Source organism: Gigantopelta aegis, chromosome 6 (genome assembly GCF_016097555.1).
Source record: "Gigantopelta aegis isolate Gae_Host chromosome 6, Gae_host_genome, whole genome shotgun sequence".
NCBI classification, from domain to species: Eukaryota; Metazoa; Mollusca; class Gastropoda; order Neomphalida; family Peltospiridae; genus Gigantopelta; species Gigantopelta aegis.
Window position 1 is genome coordinate 91,547,778 of NC_054704.1, and position 26,046 is coordinate 91,573,823.

The window sequence follows — 26,046 nt, forward strand, 5'->3', positions numbered from 1 at the left end:
ATTAAGTGTTTAGAAATAATCTATTTTGTATTGTTAACTTGTTGCATTAGTGCCGGCCAAATTTATATGGGTTGAGGATGATTACAAATGTCTTATTCGTGTTACTTCTTCTTGAAGCCATGGTTTAATGATATTGTGGAAGAGTGTTGATATTAATGATTATGTGTATTTGGTTTGATAGATGAAGCTTGGTTACTAATGCTATTTAATTGATTAGCCTACACTTTTGTTGAACATGTATTTATATAACTGTTTTCTATTTTGTTAAATATTAGGGCTATACCTGTGGGGTATACACTACTTGTATATTGATTTATAGATCCTGGGGATAAATGATCCTACATGGAAACCCCAGTGTTCTAATTTACTTATAATTAATTAACCCTATTATTAAAGCCCTTCAGATCCTGAACCTCGTCTTTCTTATTTATATTAATACATATTTACTATATTCATATTTGAGGGTGAAGGTAGTCAATCTGCTCCCTCTGTACCATACGATTATAAATTACTGCCCCCCCCCACCCCTTACACATATATAAACATAATGTACGACAAAATTTTATTTATTACTTTATTGTTTCCCTTATCTAAAAACAAAGATCAGTTTAAAAAACACATCTTAGCAAAATTACAAAAAAAGTTAGGCAAACCAGAACCACTGCACAAACAGTATTAGAATCCAAGAAACTACAATGCTATAGATATCTTTACGAACCATACAAACTTGCATCATACCTCATGAATATACCCGTAAAAAAATAATTAAAAATAATAATCAAACTTCCTTTAACCTAACACAAAAATACGAATATGTGCACACAGACTCGTGATAGAAACCTGTAGATATACATGTATATAAAAGAAGTTAAAAGAATATGTAAGATATGCAGCCTTGGTGTTGAAGATGAATTATGTTTTCTGATACAAAGTAACGGTTTTACCAACAACAAAACAAATATTATAAATATTATCCACAAACTTAAACAATAATAAACCCAATAAGAAGGAGAAGAAGAAGAAAAAGAAAAAGAAGAAGAATTTATTTGCATAACACCCGCATATGGGCAGAGCAAAAACAACAACACAACATACCAGGCCTCCCAGCCACTTGTACATATTAAAATATAGGAATTTTATAGGAATTTTGAGGTCAAATATAGGAGTTTTATAGGAAAATATGGACCGATTATCATGATTATGGGCATTTTACACGGATTTCTAAAGACATTTACTTTACTAATCAGGGTTAGATCTTCACCATTTGTTTCAGGGTGTTAACAGGACTACCTGGCTTTCATTTCAGATAGTCATTTGACGTTTCAGGTGGTCCATATTTTTAAACTATTTGTTTCATCTTGAATCTCTTATTCATTGTGATCCATTATTGATAAACTGACTGTAGATATATATTACTATTATAATTGTTTCAATCAAAACATTTGTTTAATGTTAGATAATAGACTGAACATAAAAAATATTAAATGATGTAACTTGAGATGAATAGTTGATTGAAACATGCAAGCAGTTTTGCGTTAAAATTTGGGGGGGGGGGGGGGGGGGGGTGACATTTTTGTAACTCAGTGGAAATTAATATGCACCGTATCGGTAATTTCCGTATTGGCATTTCTATCGGCACACCTTGCCTAAATTTAACTCTGATGACGCGTGTACCGTTTTACGAAAACCTGCAACAACTGCCAATCAATATATTATTATTGTTTTGCTGAGAATGGTCAATTTCGCAGTTCTTTCATTCTAACGTGACATTAAACTACCATTCTATGAGAATGTGTGAGGAATCCAGCGGTTATGTTCCGAATTCAAGATGATTGTATTTTGCCAAAAGACTGCATCGACTACAGAATGTGTAACTTGCGCATGTTCATTTTAGACCGGATGCGGTAACAGTTCTGACCAAAATACTTCTCATCGCGTACTGTACATGAATGTGATATGATGGGATCCAGTAAAGTTATACTCAATAGAACTGTTTTCTGAACAAGCCTGTTTCTGCCGTTTGAAATAGGTCAGGAGATCCACAAAACGTTACATCTGTGCTAAATAAATGTTAAAATTCCAGGTGGTCCAACGGACTACGTGTTTGCAGTTTCAGGTAGTCCTGTTAATTTTCAGGTAGTCTCAGACTACCGACTACTGTTAAGATCTAACTCTGCTAATGGTATGTTCTTACCTTGCGTATGTACACAATTTTTTAAGATACCAGCTACTACCTCAACAATTATATACCAAGGCTTGCCAGCAGTCCATGCCCATATCCAGGATACTTTGAAAGTTGGTGCATCTTGTATCAGTAATACATCCTCCTCTCCTCATCAGGTGAGCAGGATCTTGAATGGCACTTGATACAGATCTCCCACATTCAAAGCATCTTCTGAATTTCTGACAGGCTGGCTACCTTTCACTGCGAATATAACTCAGTAACATATTTTATTCATCGGCATTTTGGCAAAGCAATTGAGTCAAATATAGGAAATATAGGAAATTAATCTCCATATAGGAGGTCTGGGAGGCCTGCATACATTTATCTACAGTAACTATAGCATAAATATATTATATTAATTACATGAACAAACATCTGCATCGTCAAATACATATGTAATGTAAGCCTTATAAACCTGATACTAGTGGTAGTAATATATTCAGGCGGAACATAGCGAAGATTGTCGGAACCTAAATAGGAAATCAGAAATTACACGTTTAGCATGTGCATCACACTTATTGTTATCCATCCACCGATGATGATTTCTTCACCGAATCGTTCAGGTTAGCTTCGTAAGGATCCTATCATTTTAGGTTATTACTGTTGAAAAATTATTTGTCATTTTTACCAATATTTACAATTTTTTTTAATAATAATAAAAATAAAATAACAAAATAAAATAAAATAAAATAAATAAATAATAAAAATGTTTAGCAATCACGTAATAAGTTTGAATGAATAATGGATTAAGTTGGAGAATGCACTCGGAAGTGTAGACCCATGAAAAACTATCAATTCGCCCCTTCGGGGTTCGTGAATTATTTTTCACGAATCCACACACCCTCGTACATTCTCCATTAGTTTATACAGATGTGAAATGCAAGCAATTTGAAATTACTTGCAACTCATATGCGTTCACGCAACTTATTGAATTGAATGATATTTGGGGAGGGGGGATGAACGAAGATGGTTCCTATGTTCAGCACCTGTACACCTATAAACAGAAACCCCGAGGCCCAGTACAATTGTTACACATAACATAACTATAGCACCTTCGGCGTTGTTTGTTGGGGGTACCTGTGGTCTCCAGACCTTCAAGTTAATAGCATTAATCATAATCTTTTTTATATACAGTATATGTTTCGCAGGATGTATATTTGTGTGTTTATATTATTTAATACTCCCCTCCCCCTCCCACGCTGAAAAGTAGATCGGATACAATCAGGAGCTTGGATTGCATACATATTTACACCACTGCACTCTTCATACATAATGACTATACCTCCACCCACCCCCGAAACCCCACCTCAAACCCACCCCCACCTCCACCTCTGGCCGTACGTAGATGTTTTGTTTATCCAGATTATTTTACAGGGCCGTAGGTACGGGAGGGGGAGAGGAGGCGGGCGACTCGTGCCCCTCACTCGAAGACAAAATGTGTGGCCTACGTTTTTGTTTAGTCCTGTGCTACTCTCTTATTATAGATTGTGCCCTCGCCCAACTCCTACGGGCCTGTTTTGTTATTCCGTTGCAAACTGTGAACTCGTAAATACTCACTTGATTCTATGTGACACATTCCCGGTAGAATAACATCAAAGACAACATACAGTTTATACGTTTTAACTTCTTTGACGTCACAGAAAAAAAATCTTACTGCTCAATGACGTCATATTAAGATAATTATAAGCAATAAAGGTTAATGTCGTAATCGGCTTTATCATGTGAAGGCACAGGCGTCGGAAACGAGGTGAGGGAGGTAAGCCTACTGCTCCCACAAGCTTTTAACCCCTGCAACTGTCCATGGCAATCCGCAAGGCCCCAAGATTTTTTATTCTCCAAGGCACTTTTTTTTTGCTGTGGACTATTCGATGTTTTTGCAAGACATGTTCTTATTTTTTTGCTTTGGTTTTTGTGGGTGTTTTTTTTTTTTTTGGGGGGGGGGTTGTTTGTTTGTGTTGGGGTTTTTTTTTTGGGGGGGGGTTGAGGGGGGTAGCCGTGGACATTTTCTTAATTGCAGGGGTTGAGTTTTGAAACTGAGGTGGCCTAAATATCCATTCCTCCACCGTTGCCAGTATCTTCCAACATAACACCAATGATTCTGTGAAAGAGAACAATGGGGTAGAGACTCCGAAAAAGCAAGAGCCAGATAGAGATACAGAGAAAGCCTATTCAGTGTGTGTGTGTGTGTGTACATGTGCGTGTGTGTATATGTGTGTGCACGCGCGTGCGCGCGCGTCTGTGTGTGTGTGTGTGCGTGTGCTACTACACGTGTGTGTGTGTGAGAGAGAGAGAGAGAGGGAGGGAGAAAGAAAGAAGAGAGACACAGTGAGAGATAGATAAACAGAATGAAAATGAACAATTTTAAATTCCCCTCTGCACGTTACAAGGTCTTAGTCGTCCTGCTTCGGTCTCCAACCTCGCTGAATTTTTTTTATTTTAATAATCTCAAAGTCGTTCAGCAAGAAAGGCCACTTTCTTAGCTTATTGTGAGACAAAGCAGCGAACAGTTCACCATCAACAGTGTGTCTACGACAAATTTCTGCCATGTTGGCCATTCCACACTGCAAGAAACAATCCCGTAGTTCTGTAACAGACATTTTTGAAAGTTCTTTCTTTGTTGTCTGCTCTTCTTTCTGGTTCCATTTCGGTTTCTCGCGGTGCAGCTGTGACGTCAGACGTGATGAGACGCTTGCCCGTTTGGTGGAAACTTGAGGCATCAGTCTCTCACAATGTTTTGTAACGAACCCTTTCTCGTCGAAGGTGGCAATGTGAGAGTCATCAATGTCGGTGTAAACGTTATCGCTATCTTCCTTTAACGACGACAGTGACGTGTTCTTGTCACTGCTTTCGTCGTGCATGTCATAAAATTGAGTCAACGTCCTTTTAGGAGCAGGGTTTGACACAGTACGAATCTTTTCCATGAACAGCTGACTAAGGACTCGAATTTTGCTTTTCTTTTCAGGCTGAAATTTAAAATGATATATCCTCGAGACATCGAAAAACCATCATATTAACAAGAATTAAGCCACTGCATATGCTTCTTTCAATCATCTGCACTTTAAAATACAGTTATTTATTGTTATTTACCATGTCCAATCTCTCTCTCTCTCTCTCTCTCTCTCTCTCTCTCTCTCTCTCTCATCTTCCTCTGTGTGTGTGTCTCTCTGTCTCTCTCTCTTTCTCTCTCTCTCTCTCTCTCTCTCTCTCTCTCTCTCTCTCTCTCTCTCTCTCTCATCTTCCTCTGTGTGTGTGTCTCTCTGTCTCTGTCTCTCTCTCTCTCTCTCTCTCTCTCTCTCTCTCTCTCTCCTCTCTCTCTCTCTCTCTCTCTCTCTCTCTCTCTCTCTCTCTCACACACACACACACACACACACACATAAAACCACACACCTACACACAACACTAGGCTCTGTCACTTTAAGGCGACATGTGGCCATTCTCGTACGAGACTCTCGTATAGTGTGGCGTCGCCTTTAGATTATGTATCTGATCTGTTACCACGAATAATCGGGTAATATAACAGAAGTAAATACATGTACAGTGAAACTCCTCTTAACCGGACACGCTCGGGACCAAGTAGAACGTCCAGTTTTAAGAGGTATCCGGTTTACAAAGGTTCTCTTTTGCACAGATATTTAAAGAGGCACCATGAAGAACGTCCAGATTTAACGGAATTCTGGTTTACAGAGGGTCCGGTTTTGAGAGATTTCACTGTAGTTGCAAGCTCACCAAGGGTACTCGTTTTCTGTGTTCTACATTATCTGCAAAGAAAGGTACAATGGAATTATTACATCAATAACTTGCCACCTTTTTATAAACCATTTTATAAACCATTACAGCACATTGATGTATTAAGCATCGGTATAATTGGATGTGAAACATTTGGTAATTTTGACATACACTATAGTATTAGTAGAGAAAACCCGCTACATATCAAAGGCGGATCCAGGGGGACGCGTCCCCCCCCCCCCAATTTTTTTTCTTTCAAGTGCCCTCAAAATGTTCAAGTGCCCTTTTTCTTTGAATAAAATTGTTTTGCACGTAAGCATTTTTAGTTGCATGAAGTTAAGTTGTGCGTGTATGCGCAATATTGCAGATGTGTGTCTGTGTTACTGGGGGCAGGACGTAGCCCAGTGGTACAGCGCTCGCTCGATGCGCGGTCAGTCTGGGATCGATCCCCGTCGGTGGGCCCATTTGGGCTATTTCTCGTTCCAGCCAGTGGTATATCAAAGGCCGTGGTATGTACTACCCTGTCTGTAGGATGGTGCATATAAAAGATCCCTTGCTGCTAATCGAAAAGAGTAGCCCATGAAGTGGCGACAGCGGGTTTCCTCTCTCAATATCTGTGTGGTCCTTAACCATATGTCCGACGCCATATAACCGTAAATAAAATGTTGAGTGCGTCGTTAAATAAAACATTTCTAAAAATGTCTGTGTTACTGAGTCTCAATGGGCTTCATCACATTGTCTAACGCAAGTAATGAGCGCCTTACAGTTGCGTGATCATAGTTGCATAATGATAGCCTAATAGTTTTTGTTTTGAAATTACTAATGAAAAATAGGCTCTGTCATTTTTATGTATATATGCCCTACCTAGACAGCTGTTACTAGAATAGTGCCCTTTACAGCTATAATATACAAATGACCCTTTGTATCGGTTTTTTTTTTTTTTTTAATGTATAACTGCTCTACTTTAGACAGGATATCACATACCATGGTCTTTTTGTATACCCGCCGATGGGGATCGATCGTAGACTGACCGCGCATTTCCAAAAAACCCCACCTTTTTAGGTCTAAGTAATGAATAAAAATAACATATAGTCTTGGAAAATGTTACGTAAATCGAACACAGTACCCTCTTCCTCTACCCCTAGAGCGTTACATAATTAGTAACACCCCCTTACATGTAACGCGTATGCCAACAGCTGGCCACTGTCAAAATTTCAAGGCAAATCTCCCACTCACTGACCCCTGGAAAGGCGTTGTACCATACCTCTATGGATATAAATATGTTTTGGAGATATGAGACGACCCCTCAATCAAGACAGTTAAATTTGTTCAAAAATTGCGAAATCTCACGTAATCTCTTGTTGGGGAATTCTATACTTGTGATAAGCCAATGAAAACCGAAATCGGTACGAGCCCGTCAAAAGTGTCCCACTTTCAAAATACTGGCTATGTTTTTGACCTGGATAAGCCAGCGTAGTAAAACCAATGCGGAGTGCGGCGTCATATATGCACCAAACGTAATTGGATTTTCTGTTCTATATGCTTAAATAATAAAAATATTCCAGGGAATGTAGTTTTAAGATGCCCTTTTAACGAACTAATGTGACCCCCCCCCCCCCCCCCCCCCCCCCCCGCCTAAAAATATGTCCTGGATCCGTCCATGTATATTTCCATTAGTAGCAAGGGATCTTTCGTATGTATCATCCTACACACAGGATAGCATATACCATGGCTTTTGATATACCAGTCGTGGTGCAATGGCTGGAAGGAGAAATAGCCTAATGTGTCTACTGACGGGGATCGAGCCTAGACCGACCGCGCATCAAGCGTGCGCTTTACCAGTGGACTACGCCCCGCCCTGCCAACTATTTATCTACCCTACATCAGGATTTGTTTTCCAAAGGGGGTGGGGTAGGATTGGGTGGGTTTTATAACGTAACTCAAAAAAGACCGTTGTGAGTCTTGATATTATAAAACGTGGACCTCGCGGGTCCGTAGGGTACGGGCCTATACATACAAATATCTTTCAGGCACATATCTCTGTTATCTGGGGGTATCTGTACAGGATATGGCTGAGGACTTGTCTATCACACCTTGGTGTACAAACCTTGTTCGGTGACAGAGATGTTCTTTGTGAATATTTTGCCGATCAGTTCTATTCCATGATCAGTTTCGTCTGCGGCTTTAGCGGTATTATCCATACAAATACAAGATAATAGATATTTGGGCTAAACTCTGCCCCTGTACATAACAAGCATACTAGATATAGAAACACAATATACCTGTGTGTGTGTGTGTGTGTGTGCGTGTGTGCGTGTGTGTCCGTCCGCGCGCGTGTGCGTGTCTGTGTGTGTATGTATGTTTGCGTGTCTGTGTGTGCGTGTCTGTGTGTGTGTGTGCGCTCGCGCGCGTGGACGTGTCTGTGTGTGTGTGTATGTCTCTGTGTGTGTGTGTGTGTGTGTGTGTGTATGCGTGCGTGTGTCTGCGCGTGCGTCTGTATGTATGTGTGTGCGTGTCAGTGTGCGTGTGTGTGAATGTGTAAACAAGGAAGTGATACATTCGCTTCCTCAGTACGGAAAACATTTGGGAACATAAATATAGTTTTAACACACCTTCAGCAGGCTGACTGGTATTTTCCATGGTGAAATGATGGCGGATCAATTCTTCGTAATCGAGTGTTTCTGTGCCTTTTGGAAGCTGAACCTCGATTTCAGCAACGTCCTCGTCATCGAGGGGCAGTTCGAAATTACTACCATAGAGAACGGTCGTCCGCTCTTTCTTTCCAGTCACGATTACCTTCCCATGGTAGTTTCTGACAATGCCCATAGCATCCTGGTCGTGCATTGTGAATGCCGAACTGAGATCCTCATCTACAAACGTAACACATGTACACTGCGGGCTTTGAAACCCCAGGACGTCCGCTATGGTGTACTGTCTGTCGTTCCATACCGTTATGAACGACCCTTCCAAATCGCGCGGAAGAACAGTAACAGATTGCCCATGCCTCACTCGCAAACCTACGGTTTTTTGTTCTTCGTCACTGACAATGTTTAACAGCTCCAAAATTTCATTTGCCATAAGGGTGTACTTTTTACTGGACAGGTCGTCGAATGTGACTTCAGATCCAGTTCTCACTATATTGGGAAAGAAGTGCATTAGATGACGCACTGAAGGATATTCAAACCCGACCCCGTGTAACGGTATAACTTGCAGCAACCCTTTGTAATCCATTGGAATCTTTATCTCCATCGTTGTTCTGGTGTACATTTCACCATCCCACTTTGCGACAAACGTTTGTACCCGATTTGTTGTTTGGCACGAGTGTATCTCGATGATGTCACCCTGGGAGAACGTTCTATAGCTATCTTCGGAGAAAATCCCTTCCGTCACCTTCACCACAAGAGGCAGTTTCACCCTGTAAGGAATGTCCCATATCCTACAGGTTTCGTCGGACCAGTACCTGTCGCTGTCATACTGAGCGCACGCCGCCATTGTTACATAATGAAGCTGGTCATAGGAGTGAACATGATAAGCGAGTATCAATGTACACAACATATTATATATAAACTAGAGATACGACAGATGATCTGTCAAAGGACGACGAGACAGCGATATGTACTTAGATTGATTATTGACTGTATGGGAGGAGCAGGATAACCGACACTGAGTATCATAAACAGGTAAAATCGGATTTGACGGGGTCATCATTTGAGTGTATTTTCAAAGCTGACTACAACGTACGTGACATTGTGGTCCAATGCATTACCATCATTCTACCCGCAAAATTAGTTGTAATCCATGAAAATATGCGTAGTGATTCGTAAAATGCAATCCTATATAGTTGTTTGGCACCGACGCCAATTTGAATAAATGTTGTTATCCAGATCCGGGAATTTTCGTTTAATTAAAACGAGCCTGCACCACCACCACCCCAACAAAATGAGACCCCGTACGCCTATGATAATAAATTCAAAGAAGGGGGGATGTTTCAGTTTGTTGAGGGTTGCGAGATCGTGGGGGATCCAGGGCACGCTACCTCGTAAACTGTTGAAATAAAATACCTTATTACCCAGTGTGTTTTGTTTAACGACACCACTAGAGCACATTGATTTATTGATCATCGGCTATTGGATGTCAAACATGTTGTAATTTTGACAGAGTCGTAGAGAGGAAACCCGCTCAATTTGTCCATTAGTAGCAAGGGATCTTTTATGTGCACCATCCCATAGAGAGAAAAGCACATACCACGTCCTTTGATGCACCAGTCGTAGTGCACCGACTGGAGCGAGAAATAGCCCAATGGGTCCACTGACGGGGATCGATCCCAAACCGACCGCACACCAAGTGAACCCTTTAGTGCTTTACTTCTGGGCTACGTCCCGCCTCTTTATTACCTAGAGTCACGTTTTCATGAAACTAAAGGTTAGTGTTGTTTCTCTACTGTTCCTTTTAGAACATTATTTATGTGTGATAACAATTTGTGAATTTAATCAGTTATATCCGTCGTATATTTAGGGCCTTAATTAAAAATAATAATAATAATTACATCAGAATAACTACGCAAACTGGTTGTTCCCTTGGGTATTTATTAAAGTGTTTATGGTGAAAAAGATTTAAACTGACTATTCTGGTCAGTTGACTATAATGGCTTGCAGTGGCGGATCCAGAAAATCCATTGGGGGTGGGGGCGGGCAATGACATGAGGCGGTATGCCAACGGAACTTTGGGGGAGGTTTGGAGGAGGATAGTTAAAAAATATATATATATATATATAATAAAATTATAACTGTCGCAAAATTTAGCCCCCCCCCCCCACACACACACACACACACCCACCCTCCCCTGCCTAGATCCGTATCTGGCTTGGATATTAATATTATTATATACCATTACGTGCGAATTAACCAAATTGTAACTAAAGTTCATACTGTAGTGTAATAAAAGTATGTACAGCGTTTTACAGCGTTTTGCCTCTAAATACAATTAAATAAGTTGCTATTCGATATATCCAGTTTGACACATTTTAGTACTGGTATATTATTTTTCGAGAATTTGGTCCAGGAGATATGGTCGTGAAACTGTATTTGAAAACTATTGTATTTACTGGCACTTTTCATGACGAAGTTACTTTCAGAATGCAGGTAGGCCTTAATTGCCTTACTATGGTATCTAGTTTTCAAAGCGCGCCCACCTCACCCACCCCACATGCTCCTCATCACAAGATCGCTTACTTCCGCGGTAGGATCGTTAATCGTATGACAGAACCTCCTCAGTTGACCCTTTACGTTGGGGAGGGGGAGATTTAGCTCAGTCGGTTAAGTGCTCACTTGAGGTGCTTGCACCGCAGGATCGAACCTCGGTGGATCCATTCAGCTGATTGTTTTTTTTTTCTCGTTCCAAAACCAGTGCACCACCAACTGGACAAAGGCCGTGATATGTGCTTTCTTGTCTATAGGAAAGTGTATAATATTATAAAAGATCCCTTGTTGCATTAGGAAAAATGTAGCGGGTTTCCTCTGATGACTACGAGTCACAATTACCAAATGTTTGACATCCAATAGCCGATGACTAATTAATCAATGTGATCCAGTAGTGTCGTTAAACAAAACAAACTTTAACTTTACGTTGGGTTTTCCCTTTTGGTATATCAAAAGGTGTACTGTCTGTGGGAGACGCTTGACAGTGGATATAAAAGATCCCTTGCTTCTAAAGCAAAAATGTTAGGCTACAAATTTTCTCTAAAGACTACGTGTTAAAATTACAAAATCGTTGACATCTAATAGTCGATAATTAATTAATCAATATGCTCTAACAGTGTCGCTACACAAAACAAAACTTTACTTTTTAGTAAATTACTAGTATATCACAACATAGTGAAACAAGATTGCAGCGTTAAACGTTACAAGTCACTAATTTCCGTAACACCGGAAACAAGGGCGTGCAACTCTAGGTGAATGTTTTTGCCAAGAATAGGAAAATAATCTGTGAAAATATAAACACGGGTTGTTTTTGTTTTTTTATCAAAGGATATGGCAGATCAGTGCTGGTTAGTATGCGTCAGTTAGCTGATAAAGATTTTGGGGATAGTATGTTTGGGTCCAAAGTTTTTGCTTTTTGTTTTCCAATTGCAGCCGTCTTTCGCAGTCGGCATTTTGCATGCGCATAGGTGGTGTGTGTGTGTGTGGGGGGGGGGGGGGGGGGGGGGGGTAGCGAATTAAAGCTCAATTCGTTTTTCAGTGGTTAATTTTTCATTTTACTACTATAACAGTTCACACCTTTGAACCACTTAATGTATGTTCTGGTGTGAATATATTGCAGTTTTACACCAATTTTGGCAATTAGCAGACATCCATCTGTGATATATTTACGGGTGAGTTGACAAAACAGGGTGGGCAGAGATGGTTTTGGGGTGGGTTGACCTGCTCCCATTATGCTCCTCTAACTTAGATTTAAAAAATTAAGTACTCATTTTGGGAGAAGAGTTTGCAGGGCTAACTCTGCCACTCGCGAATTTTATTTTAATTTGGCGAACAAGTTTCATGTACTAGTAATAATTGGTATTTTGTTGAAAAATACTGTGGTTTTGTATTTTTAAACATGATCTGGCGAAATGTTTCGCTCATCCAGAACTTGGCCTGTGCCTGTGCATTTATCTTCATCAGAAATATAGTCCTCTTTAATCTCATACTCCCTGGCAATGACATTGCTGCAGACTGGTACAAGAAAAGTAGACCACTGGTATTTAGTAGAGTTTAGAAGTGGGGGTGGGTTGTAGCCCAGTGGCAAAGTGCTTTTTTTATGCACAGTCTGTTTGGGATTGATCCCTGTCGGTGGGCTATTTCTCATTCCAACTAGTGCACCATGACTGGTATATCACAGGGGCGGATTATGCTTCAGGTAAGGGGTGTTCCGAAACAATATGTAAATGTTTACAATTTGAAATTATAAATTTTACGTGGACATCAGTTTAAATCTACGTGGGGAGATTGGGCTTTTTTAGCCATGGGAGGGGGTGGGTGGGTCTGTACAACTGGGAAACCCCCCATAATCCACCTCGGCTGTAAAAGTCTATGTTATGTGCTATCCTTTCTGTTGGATGGTGTTTATAAAAGACCCCTTGCTACTAATGGGAAAATGTAATGGGTTTTGTGCTCTAGACTTAATATTAGCAAATATTTTGCACACCCACTAGCCGATAATTAATAAATCAATGTGCTCTAGTGGTGTTGTTAAACAAAACAAAATAACTAATTTAGAAGTATTCATAATTAATCAAGGCACATAACTCAGGACTGATGAAATGACATTAATAGTTAAATTATGACCCACAGATAATGCAGGGCCATACCTGAGAATCTCTTCTTTTTTTACTCCAGAAAATAGCATATATATCTCAGGGTTTAATTTATATACTATAGTGTTTAATTTGTTTATAAAAAGTGGTGCCCCCCCCCCCCCCCCCCCACATTTTAATCAGGGTACGGCCCTGTTATGTCAGCAAAGTGTAGTCCATATGAATGGTTAAAACAATAGGTAATGCCGAGTTACTCTTAATAAATTAACACCCCACGAGATTAAAATAATTTGAAATATATTTTGGAATATTCAGAACTCTTCAGAAGCTGTTAACAACATTACTGCTCTTAAAAATAAAAAGACAAAAAAAAAAAAAATGCTGTTCCCAAGTTAGTGGGATGTAAAGCCCTGGAACCATGAGAGCGATCATGCATTCTTTTCAGTAAAGAAACATTTGTACAAGTTACGACACATTAGCACATTTTAAAACTATAGCTACATGTAGGCCTATTCTGTTATTTCAACACACTACGAGACTGACCTCGCAGTGAAGAAAAAAATGGAGGGCGATTAATTTCTCCCCGAACTTAGATTATTGGGATCAATTTAAAATATTACCATAAAATCCCTGACCTATAAGCTACATTGTGTTTAGATACATATAAATCCTATTCCACAACCTACAGAAGTTAGTGTTATTGATTATACCACTCCCAGAACAGGCCTCTTAAAATGGCAAGAAAGGTAAGTTTCTTTGCATATTGCTCACACAAATCTAATTTATAGGCAACCTATTTTTTGTTTATGCAAAATTTAGAGCACCATTTACTGGACACAGTAGGTTACGTAATAACGAGATGGCTTACCTAAATGTATTTTTGCATAACCTATAAATGGTTTATGCAGATTTTCAATTCTTAGAATAAGATTTAGCAGTAAAGAATAAATATACATGTCAGTGTCCTCCAGTCCTGTAAGCAGGTTCTGCTTTTCAAACCACATTGCTTTGTTGCGAGTTCTTTCCTTTGGGGGTGGGGGGTGGTACAAATACTTGAATTTTTTTTTTTTAAACCACTGCATCTGCCATCATAAATGGGGTGCATTTGTGAACAATTCACAATTTATCCAAATAAAAATCACAAAGATCAAGGACAAGTTTCATTTTTAATTGACTACAATAACAAAATTATTAAGATCACGAGGTCAACTAAAACAATGTTGGAAAAGATGTCACAACAGTTATGTTCTCATATGAAGACAAGTTTGATGACCACTCGAGGATCTTCACATTCTGGTGCTGGCCCGCAGGTTATCACTATCACACACACACAAGCTTGAGGCACTCCTAGGACTTTACTACCTCTTCACCACCCACGTCTGAAAAAAATAAACTACATGTATCAATGGCTGCAATTAAGATAATGTCCACAGCAAAAATTCAGGGCTCATCCTGTTTATTGCCAAATTAGCCAATTGATAATTTTTATACAAAGTGGCTACAAAGGTTTGACTTTGGCTAATAAAATATTCCTCAAACCAACCATATTTTAATAATTTTCAACGAAATACTCTATATTTCTGAAAATTGGCTAAAGCAAAATTTGTTCCAGTGTGAGCCCTGAAAAAAACATGCCATTCTGAGAGTACTGCTAAAGCAACACATGTCCCCTATTGAGACCAATATATTTTCATATCTCCTAAGTTCCAAGGGCCATAGCTCTGTGAAAAATTAGTGAATCGCCATGAAAGTTAAACTTGATCTGTAACAGTATATGTATGATAAAGCTGTTATCTACAAAATTTCATTTTAATATCTTTAGCCTATAGGCAGTGCAAAAATCAGTCCGAAAAACAAATGTTCATATCTCCTAAGTTCAAGACCCATAATTCTGTAAAAAAAAAAAAAAAAAGAGGGTAAATTGTCATTACAGTCAAACTTGATCTGTAACAGTACATGATAAAGTTATACACAAAATTTCAGCTCAAACTCATGATGCATAGTCCGGAAAACAAATTTTATTATTTCCTTAGTTCAAGGGCCATAACTCTTGACAAAAATGGGTAAATTGCTACGACAGTCAAACGATCAGTAACAGTACATGATAACACTATACACAAAATGTCAGCTCAATAGTGTGATGCATTGTGAATAAAAACATCCAAAATAACAAAATGTATATGTGGGACATACTGACATACAGATAGACGAAACCTACAGTCCTCTCCTGTTCACAATGATTAAAAATTAAATGCAAAGGTGTGTATTTAAAACATCTTTAGATGAATAATGATGGTAATTAATTACTTTTGCCAATACTCTTGTAAACAAAACTAATTTTTAATAGAAATTTACTGCAGATGGATATGTTGAAGTTTTTTCATGAAATATTACATTAAAAAAAGAAAAAAAAACGAATTATAACTCAATACATGCCTCAGCATTTCAAATTGTATAGAAAACACTCTTTTCAGTTCATGCTCTTTTATCATTGGAATTCATCTTAAATGTAACATGATAATGGGAATTGCAACAGACTTTCAGTTCTGTGATTTTGCCGATACACCACCAGAAACGATTGTTTTCAAGAAATCCGCTGGCTGGTTGAAATGTGGAAATAACCTGACACCAGGTATCGAAATAGTCAAGAAAGGTTACCACACATCAAGAAAGTCGTTCTTCGCAAAATTTTATTTAAACAAAAACTACAGCCCTAACTTTTACAAAGAAGCATCAATATGAATTATGATAAGAATATTGATATGAATGAATATCCGTGTATCTGCCAAGGCTTATACTAATACTAATAATGAGAATTGTAAACTTGATAAATGTGTCGCAATCATGCCTATATTTTGTGATAACTTGTATATGGGTTACCAGACACTATGCTTATTCCAGTGCCTGGATAGGTAACTGGTGGTGATTGATCCTATAACATATTAGATGGATAGATAACTAGTTTAACATGCTCATATACCACTAGGGTTTCGAACACGCCTGTAACATATTACACCTCGGACACACACTATCACAACACTATAATACATTACTGTAATATAATGATTACACAATACTTACATGATTTGCCAGGTTTTCCATCAGCCCATTTGGTTGATTTAATGATACTTGCATCACGTAACTCTGCACTTTGACGGAAATCTGTCTTTAAACATTGCCGTACAACTTTAGCACAGATCTGTGAATAGTTGATATAACTGAAATGCAAGCAAAACATTTACTGTTTTAGGTTTTTGTTATCTTTACTAATAATTATATGTTTGGTGACAGTTGAAAATTACTTCTGTACCAATTAAGAAACCAGTAAAGATGATGTAACACAATATGAGTGCCTCATACAAGAATCCCCATCAGTGATTTTAAATATATAGTAACCATGTTAGTATTTACCAATATATCTTTCTGACACAGCAAGATGATTGGAACAGTGTATTTTCATGAACAAAGTTCATTCAGTCAAGCCAGTCATGGGAGAAAGGCAGTCCTTTAGGCAGTGCAGGAAGGATGAAGATGTCTTGTCCTGTGCTTGCATCAACCACACAGACATACATTTGATGCATGCATTAAATTTTAAAGAAAGACCCTCCTCAGTGAGAGCACTGCCAGTGTACACTGATTGTGTGCCACATTTTGGTGGAGTGTAATCATCTGAAGCTGACCAGAAAAGATATTTGATAACAGAAATGTGGTAGAATCTTTTAAATTCCAACTAGAAATAATTCCAATTTGTACTATATGCACCTTGGTACATTAAACTAAAGCCAGGCCTCTGAATATTGCAAAACAACAAGTCTATTGTTCTTCCCACGGGGAACTCTTTTTCTCATTTTTGTTTTCATACTGAAATTTGCTACATGTTATTTATTTCTGAGCTGATTGTTTTTCAAATTGTATTATTTTTTATTTTTAAAACAATTTTACTTTTCTTTTTATGTCAAATCAAACCGAAATTTACAAAAATCAGTTTTGTACGAGGATGGGACAGACTAGTTTTGCATACATGTAGTTAACCTATTTTTTGTTTGCACATTAAATTTAGGAAATAATTTATGTCATTACACTACAGGTTAGCCAAAAATTAAATGGGTTATCTTAAGTTCTTTTTGCATAACTCATAAATGAACTGCGCACGCCAATTTTTTATTCTGAATGACTGGAATAAATAGAGAATAATACATGAGCGGCGGTTAGATACCATTTATCTCACATATTGTTTTAAAATGTATCTAACAATATTCTATTTCTTACATATTCTCAAAAACCATGTTTTAAACAAATGTTAACATCTGAAAGTTATTTACAGCCATTGCATTGCACTTGTAGCTGACTTACACATCACAGACCCATGATTGTCAGGTTAACCATTCGTCACAATGTAATAGATTTTCATTGTGTAGTTTTTCATTGGATGTATGGCATTGGTGACCTTGTCATCAGCTAGGAGCAGCCAGTTGTATGTCTTGAAATTGTTAACACAGGTATACGTGTGTATACAACTATGTTATCAAAAATAACGCATGGTGTTTTCGAAATAAATTTATATGATGAAGATAACATTTTATTATTTAAATGTATCGACACCATTTAAAAATACTTAAGTAATAATAAAGTGACATAATTTCTTAAATGATAAACATCTGCAGTGGGAGAAAACCTATATGCATTTTCAGTTAGTAGTTACTACCACGATTTTTGATACTACAACTTTGTACAAGCCATTACACGATCATTACCATTTGGAGGTCACTGCATTCTAGCTAGTCCTAATTTTATGTTTTGTTTTAGAAGTAATTTACTACATTTAGCTACTTAAGAATAATTAATGTTATAAACTCACTTCAATCCAACCTGTCTCCAAGCTGCCGACATTCTGCTATTCTTTCTATAATTTCCCCGAAAGGTCGAACGAGATGAACACTGCTTTCGGAGTTGGTAGAAGAGGTAGTTTCGTATTTTCCGGTGTTAAATTAAAATGTTCTCTCTAAATTCTAGCGTGTTATGCTGTAGCGTGAGATATACAACACTCGTGAAAAACATTTTAAAACTAGTTTTTAATAATAATAATAATAATAATATGAGGAGGAGGAGTTGCACTAAGTAGTTTCGGGGTTGGGGGGGGGGGGGGGGGGGGGACAACATAGCTATTTCTCGTTTTCAACCAGTGCACCACGATTGGCATATCTCAGACCGTGGTATGTGCTATCCTATGATACATATAAAAAAATCAAAAAAAATCTTGCTACTAATGGGAAAATGTAGCGGGTTTCCACTCTTAGACTATGTCAGAATTACCAAAAGTTTGACTCCATTTACCAATGATTAATAAATCAATGTTGTCTAGTGGTGTTGTTCATCATCAAAACAAGCGTTTTACTTTTAGTTAAGAGGGTTTTTTTGGTGGGGGGTGGGGTTTGTTTTGTTTTGTGTGGGGGTTGGGGTTGGGTTTTTTTTTGGGGGGGGGGGGGGTAGGTTGGGGTAATGATTTTTTTTTTTTTTTTTAAGAAGTTGAAAGATGAACATAAGTCCGCAAGAACCTGAAACATACATATACGATTCACTATTTTTTTTCTAGCTAAATCTATCTTTTATGATTTTAGTAAATGACACAGAAAAAAATGCAACACACAAAATGTTATATGAATGATTCCTCAGCTCATCATTTTATTTGACACCAATTACAAATAATTCCATGTGCAACAGTAGTTATTCATTTAATGGAAGAGTCCATGAATCCGTTATTTGGGATCAGATTGCACTTAAACCAGAAGTCCATTTATGCCAGACAGTGAATTTTCAGATCCTGAATGGAGTATTCATCCTTACCTGTTTTATGGTTAGTATTATTTGTTTCACAGTGGCAACCCTAAACGATACAAGACACAGGATGTTGTTCGAATGGGTCTGTCGACGAAAAAGGGTAACCTACAAGCTGATGAGGTTCTTGAGACAGAAGGAGAGCGACATCTACAGACATTGGTTCGAAAACAGCTGAACACCGATATCACTCTTAAGCAGTAAGTCACAATCATTACAGTCCTGTTGCCATTGGAGTACAATGGATGAAGTTTATTTTAGTTTAATGACACCACTAGAGCACATTGATTTCTTAATCATCGGCTATTGGATGTCAAACATGGTCATTATGACACCGTCACAGAGAGGAAACCCGCTATAATATTTCCATTAAAAGAAAGGGATCTTTTATATACACCATCCCACAGACAGGATAGCACATACCATGGCCTTTGGTATACCAGTCATTGTGCACTGGCTGGAACGAGAAATAGCCCAATGAGCCCACCGACAGGGATCGATCTCAAAATGACCGCGCATCAAGCGAGCGCTTTACCACTGGGCTACGTCCCGCCCCTACAATGGATGAATACACACATAAAGTAATCAAAACTTCATTGAAGTTTTTCTTTCATAGTAGGATAATATTATGGGAAATCAGAAGTGGAAGCGGTAAAAATGAGGTAGTCATAATATGTTCCCCACCCCACCAGTTCTGACACCCTTCCCGTAAAAACAGGAGTGTTGATTAAAGTATGTTTCCATTTGATTTTTTTCCATAAGTCAACTCGAGAAATCCTGGTATCCTTTGCATTTTCTGTACTATAAAATGCGATTTGTACGGCCATTTTAACAGTTTCCCATCATTCCTATTTCAATTTGTATCGCCAACCACCGTTCTTTCTGTCTTTGACTTGCACACATCATGCTAACTATTGGTTCAAATATGAATTCTATAAATTGAACTGTAATTGAGGTCACAATATTTGTTACTTAACTCAGAAGTGGATGGCCGTCTATATCAGAGGCAGATATACGGTGGCCCCAAGGGCCTGCCGCCCTCCCGAAATTTTGCGACGGTTATAATTGTATTATATATTAATTTTTATCCCCCGCAAAACCTCCCCCAAAGTTACCTTGGCATTCCGCCTCAAGTCATTGGGCCCCCTCCTCCCTAAATGGATTTTCTGGATCCGCCACTGTATATAGCCTTGCCTAATGGGTGCTGGCTATGTACACGGCGGTCATATTTTTGGGTGGAAAACCCAGTGTAAGGCCACAAATTCCCATTTACACTTCCCCGGACATCGCACGGGTTACACCTAGTAATAGTATAATAATTGTTTATACTCGATATTCAGTGAATGGTTAATTTCTAAATTAATAAACAGAATTAAATATTAATATTAATCGGGACTACAGTTTCAAAGGACATATACAAGTACAAGTATATATAACCAAAAAATACAATACTTTAAAATTCTTAACTGGTGAATTGTAAGGGTGGGGGGGAGTCAGGTGATTTCCCCCACCCAGTTAAATATCATTATGACAAAACACTTTTTATATCATTTTGCTTTTTATTACAGACAGCTTGCTCAACACATATCGTTCAAAAAGGCAGGAGAATATGACCCCGAGATTCGTAGCTTGTCGGGAGTAACGCCGCTGACAGACTACAAGTCAGTTGACAGCAGAGATGTTTACATAGAAGAACTCAAACAATGTGGTCTCACAAACGATGAAATAGAACTCAAGCTTGGATTAGAAAGTCAAGGAAACTCTTGTAAGGTAAGGTTTCACACCATAAATGTCGTATCTAGACATTTTTTTTTTATCAATAAACAAAAAACAAACATTATCCAATGTGTTCCGTTTATTTTGTATTCTGCACCTGGTAGTGATTTATGGGAGCAGAATATAATTTTAACTGTCTTATACAGAGGTACGATCTACCATGTTAGGATGAGGGTATGTTATGGATCTACTGTGATCTGTGATTGTAATTGTTGTTATTTAAAAACAAAATAACAAACATGACTGCATTCTATGTTATATACATGTACATGTATTTGTACATGTATATGTACATGTATATGTATTTAAATTATGTTTTTGTAAAATATTTATAAATTATCCAGACTTCACCATGATCAATAATGAGAAGAATGATTAATTTATCCTCTAACTAAAATTATGGGGAGCCATTTAAGATATTGCCATATTAACACCAGTATATTCACATGCTAAGGTGAGCTAGAAATGACTCTCCTTGAACTAGTCTCAGAGGAGTGATGGGGGTGACAGTTATAGCTCCACATAAACGGCAAGGTCTAATTATTCAGGTAATCAAAGCTTTAGAATAAACTAAATTGAATTGTACCCATTCAGTATTTATAGGATATATTAAACGAGCTTTCATTTCGTATCATGTTTATGTCCCGAGTGAAATAATTTTCAGTTGTCATGAGCTTTAGCGAGTGACAATGAAAATTATTTCTCGAGGGACATAAACATGATACGAAATTATAGCGAGTTTAATATCCTATTTATTACCCATAATTGATCTTAATTTATATCACTCATCTTGTTTCGTTGACGTTCCTGTAAGGTTGTAGTACGCCAATCGATGACGTTATTGTTTGACGTGAAAAGTGTTACATCCCACTTGGCATTCTCGTGGGACGTCTCACTTTGATATGTACCAAGATATTTTTTAACCATATGGGTAATAAATAGGTATACGTGTATTTATATATTTTTATTCTTTTTAGCAAACTAACAAGAGCAAATATGGCATTAATCCACAAATACAAGAAGAAAGACTGCAGAAGGTGGACCTCAAAATCACAGAAAATCGGAAGCAGTTGTCGAAACCTGACACGTTCTCTGGAGTTGTTCATCTTGGACGGCACCACATGGAGCTGGAGAAGTCGCTTGTTAATATTAACAAGGACACCAAAACAATAAGCAATGCTTTAATTAGGGAAAAACAGCACGTCATTGGTGATCCCAACGACCCAATAAATCAGCTTCCAGATATTCTGAGAGACGTTCAGAAGAAGGCGAAACTAGAAGGAATAAAACGAAGAAAACGTTCTCATGGTCCATGCTGCCATGATAAGGGTATTTCTGCCGATCCTGATCATACGGAAAGACCATCAGAATTTGTTGGTCCATTGCTGCCAGATTATGATAACCTTGAAAATGATATCACTGGTTCAGGAGACACTGAACCCAGTACACTGAACAAAGATGTATCATACTCCCATACTCAAGCAAACCAAGAATGTGCAACAGTCTCAGCAGATCAGGATAATGCGACCCAACACTTAAACAGGGCATTACCAGGTCATACTAGCCTCAATTCCAAATTGGATGACAGCATTGATACAAATTGTGATGTTGGTGGTCCACGGCAACTTAAAACAGAAGTGGAATTTGTTCCGGAAACAGTCATCAAAAAGTACAGACTCACAGAATGCGGGATCAGAAATCTCCCAAGATTTAAAAACTTCTCTACTGGTGATCCAAGCAACGTAAGTTTGTATGAAACATTACTCATTTGTAGTACTGTCAGTCTGCTTGAGGTGAGATCTTACTGCATCTCAGTTTTTATCTCGGGTATAAGGTCTAACACGAGCCAATGTCATTTCATGTCCTGGTAATTTTCATCACTAGTATTTGGACTCTGTGATGTAATTTCAGTTTATAGTTTTTGACACTTTGTATTTGCGAAGGGGCTTCCAGTGTATATAATGGTCAATTACTAGTATCCAAACATCAAAAGTAAGGTACAGTAGTGAAGCGGAGATATGTGACAGAATACCTCTCCCAAAATAATTTCATATGGTGTGAGAACCTTTGGAAGGATTTCATCGGAGTCTTGTTTTTAAACTTGTAACACAGTATTCGTGTAGTTTAGAAGCTAAGTTGTACGTTTTTTAAAAAGCATAAACGTCCAATACAAAGGTAATATGGTGGTGTTGTTTGTGTTTGAATCTGGTTAACTGTGTACAGGCGCATGTGCAGGAATTTTAGCAAAGGTGGGTCTAGACTGGAGAGCGAAGTTTATAGTGGGGTCGAGTCATGCTCCTCCGAAAGATATATTGAGGGAAAAAAAAAGACAAAAATTAGCTTGAACAGGGAGGGGTTTTGACCCTGAAACCCTTTCCCTGCACACGTGCCTTGTGTATAAGCATGCACGTGTACTTACGTCACAATATGCGGTCATGGTTCTTGGTGTTTCTCTCGTTGTAGGTGTTGTATTTAAAGAACTTAAGTAGTATGGTAACTGAAGAGGATCTGGTATCCTTATTTGGACGTTTTCAGAATCCTCGCTCCAGCACACTCATCTACAAGTTAATGACTGGACGAATGCGAGGCCAAGCCTTCGTCACCTTTCCTGGTTAGTATTGGTAGATTTAGTTTAATATCGATATTAACTTTGATATCGGTATTAGTGTTCCTGGCATCTAATTGTTAAATTATAGAATACATTGTGGGTGTCTATTCCATTCTAGGTTATATTACTATAATAATTCTAGATGAGGTCTTCATTTTGCACAATCTAATTAAAATTAGCTCCACTATTACATGTGGATCTAACAGCAGCCAGTTGGAGCTCATGTCCACCAATCAAAACCTTACTTGCAGAATCATGCCAGTGATTTAAAAATAATTTGAAAACATTCCGAATTATCCTGAGGGTATACGACATGTTTCATGTGAATTACGAATGCCTTATTTAGTCCAGTAGAACTAATTTTAATCAGATTGCTAATAACACTGCGTAGTCTCCAATGTCCAGGTAACATTTCGTCTGTAAATAATAATTTAAATATTGACCAATCACACTTCGCCTTTTATAACGTTATTTGGGAGCATACAAATTCTAAAAATATCGGGCGTGTCTATTTTAGTGGCCGCAGTACAGCGAACCATACCAATACGTACGGGATGGGTTATCAGTCTTCAATTTTAAATTACAAATTATTTATTTATTAAAAAAACTAAAAACTAAAAACTAAATCAGTCTTCATTTTTACATTACAAATTATTTATTTTATAAAATAAAACATGTTTTAAGGCATTCGTAATTCACACGAAACATGTCGTATACCCTCAGGATAATTTGGAATGTTTTCAAATTATTTTTAAATCACTGGCATGATTCTGCAAGTAAGGTTTTGATTGGTGGACATGAGCTCCAATTGGCTGCTGTTAGATCCACATGTAATAGTGGAGCTAATTTTAATTAAGATTGCATTTTGCAATACTTTTAGTATGATATTTAAATAATTTAACTTTACAAAGCCAATACGAATGTGTACAATGTTTTCCTTCCAAGAAAGAGGTAAATCTCATCCCCACTTGATGGCGAAAATATATGTTTTATGTCCTACGTTTAATAAATAAAAATAAAAATCCTGGCTTGTGTCCAACATAAGAGATTGTTTCTCTCCACTCCAGATATCGTTCCAGTGGGCTTGTTTAGTCTCGATGACACATCCAATTAGCATATGGAACTGACTATAATCACAGGGCAGCCGTCACACATAATAATATATGAACCTCATCGCTGACATTTAAAGTGTCAATGTCAATACTGAAAGTGACCCTAATAGAATCTGTGATTGCTTTTATCTTTTTCAGAGGGGCGGGACGTAGCCCTGTGGAAGTGGCAACTGCGGGTTTCCTCTCTCAATATCTGTGTGGTCCTTAACCATATGTCTGACGCAATATAACCGTAAATAAAATATGTTGAGTGCATCGTTAAATAAAATATTTCTTTCTTTCTTTTTCTTTATCTTTTTCAGATACACCAACAGCGGAAAGTGCGCTTCAGCTAATTAATGGGTACCATTTCAAGGGGAAACCAATAATAATACAGTATGGAAAGAAAGTCTGAGAAGTCGTGTGATGATTATGCTTAATGCATGATACATCATGTAAAATATGATTAGCAGACAATACGAGGACACAAACTGGTATGGGAATGGTCCTAAAAATGAAGCAAATTCCATTATGAATGCATCCCGTGAGAACATATTTCTTTTCTACATGATAGCTTGGTTTAAATACTAATATTTCGCCCCTTCTCGGCCTACTTTGGGTTTTGTTTCCCACTGTGTAGGTATCTGGATACATTACATAATACGATACATCATATAATTAAATACTGTGGTATGCAACTATTTGTATAAAGATATCCAAGTAGCAGTGGATTACCTCCCACACGATACGATTTACCTCCCCGCTGGACAGTCGACGGTTTTGATGGAACATCAGTGGATCGACTATTTGACACATGTTTATATTCACAAAAAGGCACACAGTTACAGTTACTAAGTTGGAGAGATCTTCCCATGACCAGAGCTGGCCCTAGCCTAGAATACTAGCCCGCGTAGTTGGGCAGGCTGGTTTTTGCCCGAAGTACACTAAAATGCCCGAATCTGGATAACATCATTTATTCATATTATTGTTACTACCAAACAGCTATATTGGATTGCAACTAATTTTGAGCGTAGAATGATGGAAATACATGGTATAAATGTATCAGGTATGCACATTTTGCCCGAATATCTCTACCATTTTTGCCCGAATTTGAGGTTTTGCTCCAGCAATAGGGGGAAGTTGCCCACCATGTCCTGTCTCACACGCTTATGAGTAGAACAGTAATTAAGGAACAGTATTATGGTGTCTTTTCCAATTAGAAAAAAAGAGACCATTTTTTAAACAAAATTGGCATTTGTTTTCATATTTACTTGGGGGTAAAGTCCACAATCTCGCCCCCTTCTCCGGCTGTGTATGGAAATCGTTTCGAAATAAGTTAACAAGCGGGTGAGACGGTGACATATGCCAGTTGTATAACCAATTACGACAGACTTTCCTGTGTCGTGGTAAGCAGAAGTGTCGAATAATGCTGTTTATTAAAAAGGTATGCTAATGTCATATTGTATGCAATAAATTAGAAATTATTGTTGAA

At 38.0% G+C, this 26,046-nt stretch overlaps 2 protein-coding genes across 3 annotated transcripts in view; one reads left to right on the forward strand and one right to left on the reverse strand.

The window, feature by feature from the left end:
* LOC121376558 overlaps positions 1 to 3,861 on the reverse strand; it is a 42,762-nt gene extending 38,901 nt beyond the window's left edge. Inside the window, exon 1 of the mRNA XM_041504470.1 lies at positions 3,782 to 3,861. The gene's annotated coding sequence lies outside the window, so the exon portion shown is untranslated. The remainder of the gene's footprint in view (positions 1 to 3,781) is intronic.
* A 19-nt stretch (positions 3,862 to 3,880) lies between these two features.
* Positions 3,881 to 26,046, forward strand: LOC121376559 (RNA-binding protein 41-like). Of its 2 annotated transcripts, XM_041504472.1 has the most exons (7): positions 3,881 to 3,980; positions 5,853 to 5,955; positions 19,121 to 19,279; positions 20,648 to 20,849; positions 21,833 to 22,597; positions 23,319 to 23,466; positions 24,878 to 26,046. In XM_041504472.1, exons 3-7 carry the CDS (start codon positions 19,161 to 19,163, stop codon positions 24,967 to 24,969), a joined length of 1,326 nt encoding a protein of 441 aa, XP_041360406.1. In that variant the 5' UTR covers positions 3,881 to 3,980; positions 5,853 to 5,955; positions 19,121 to 19,160; the 3' UTR covers positions 24,970 to 26,046. The 2 variants fall into 2 exon arrangements, with proteins under 2 accessions (XP_041360406.1, XP_041360405.1); XM_041504471.1 differs by lacking the exons at positions 3,881 to 3,980; positions 5,853 to 5,955 and adding an exon at positions 11,892 to 11,996.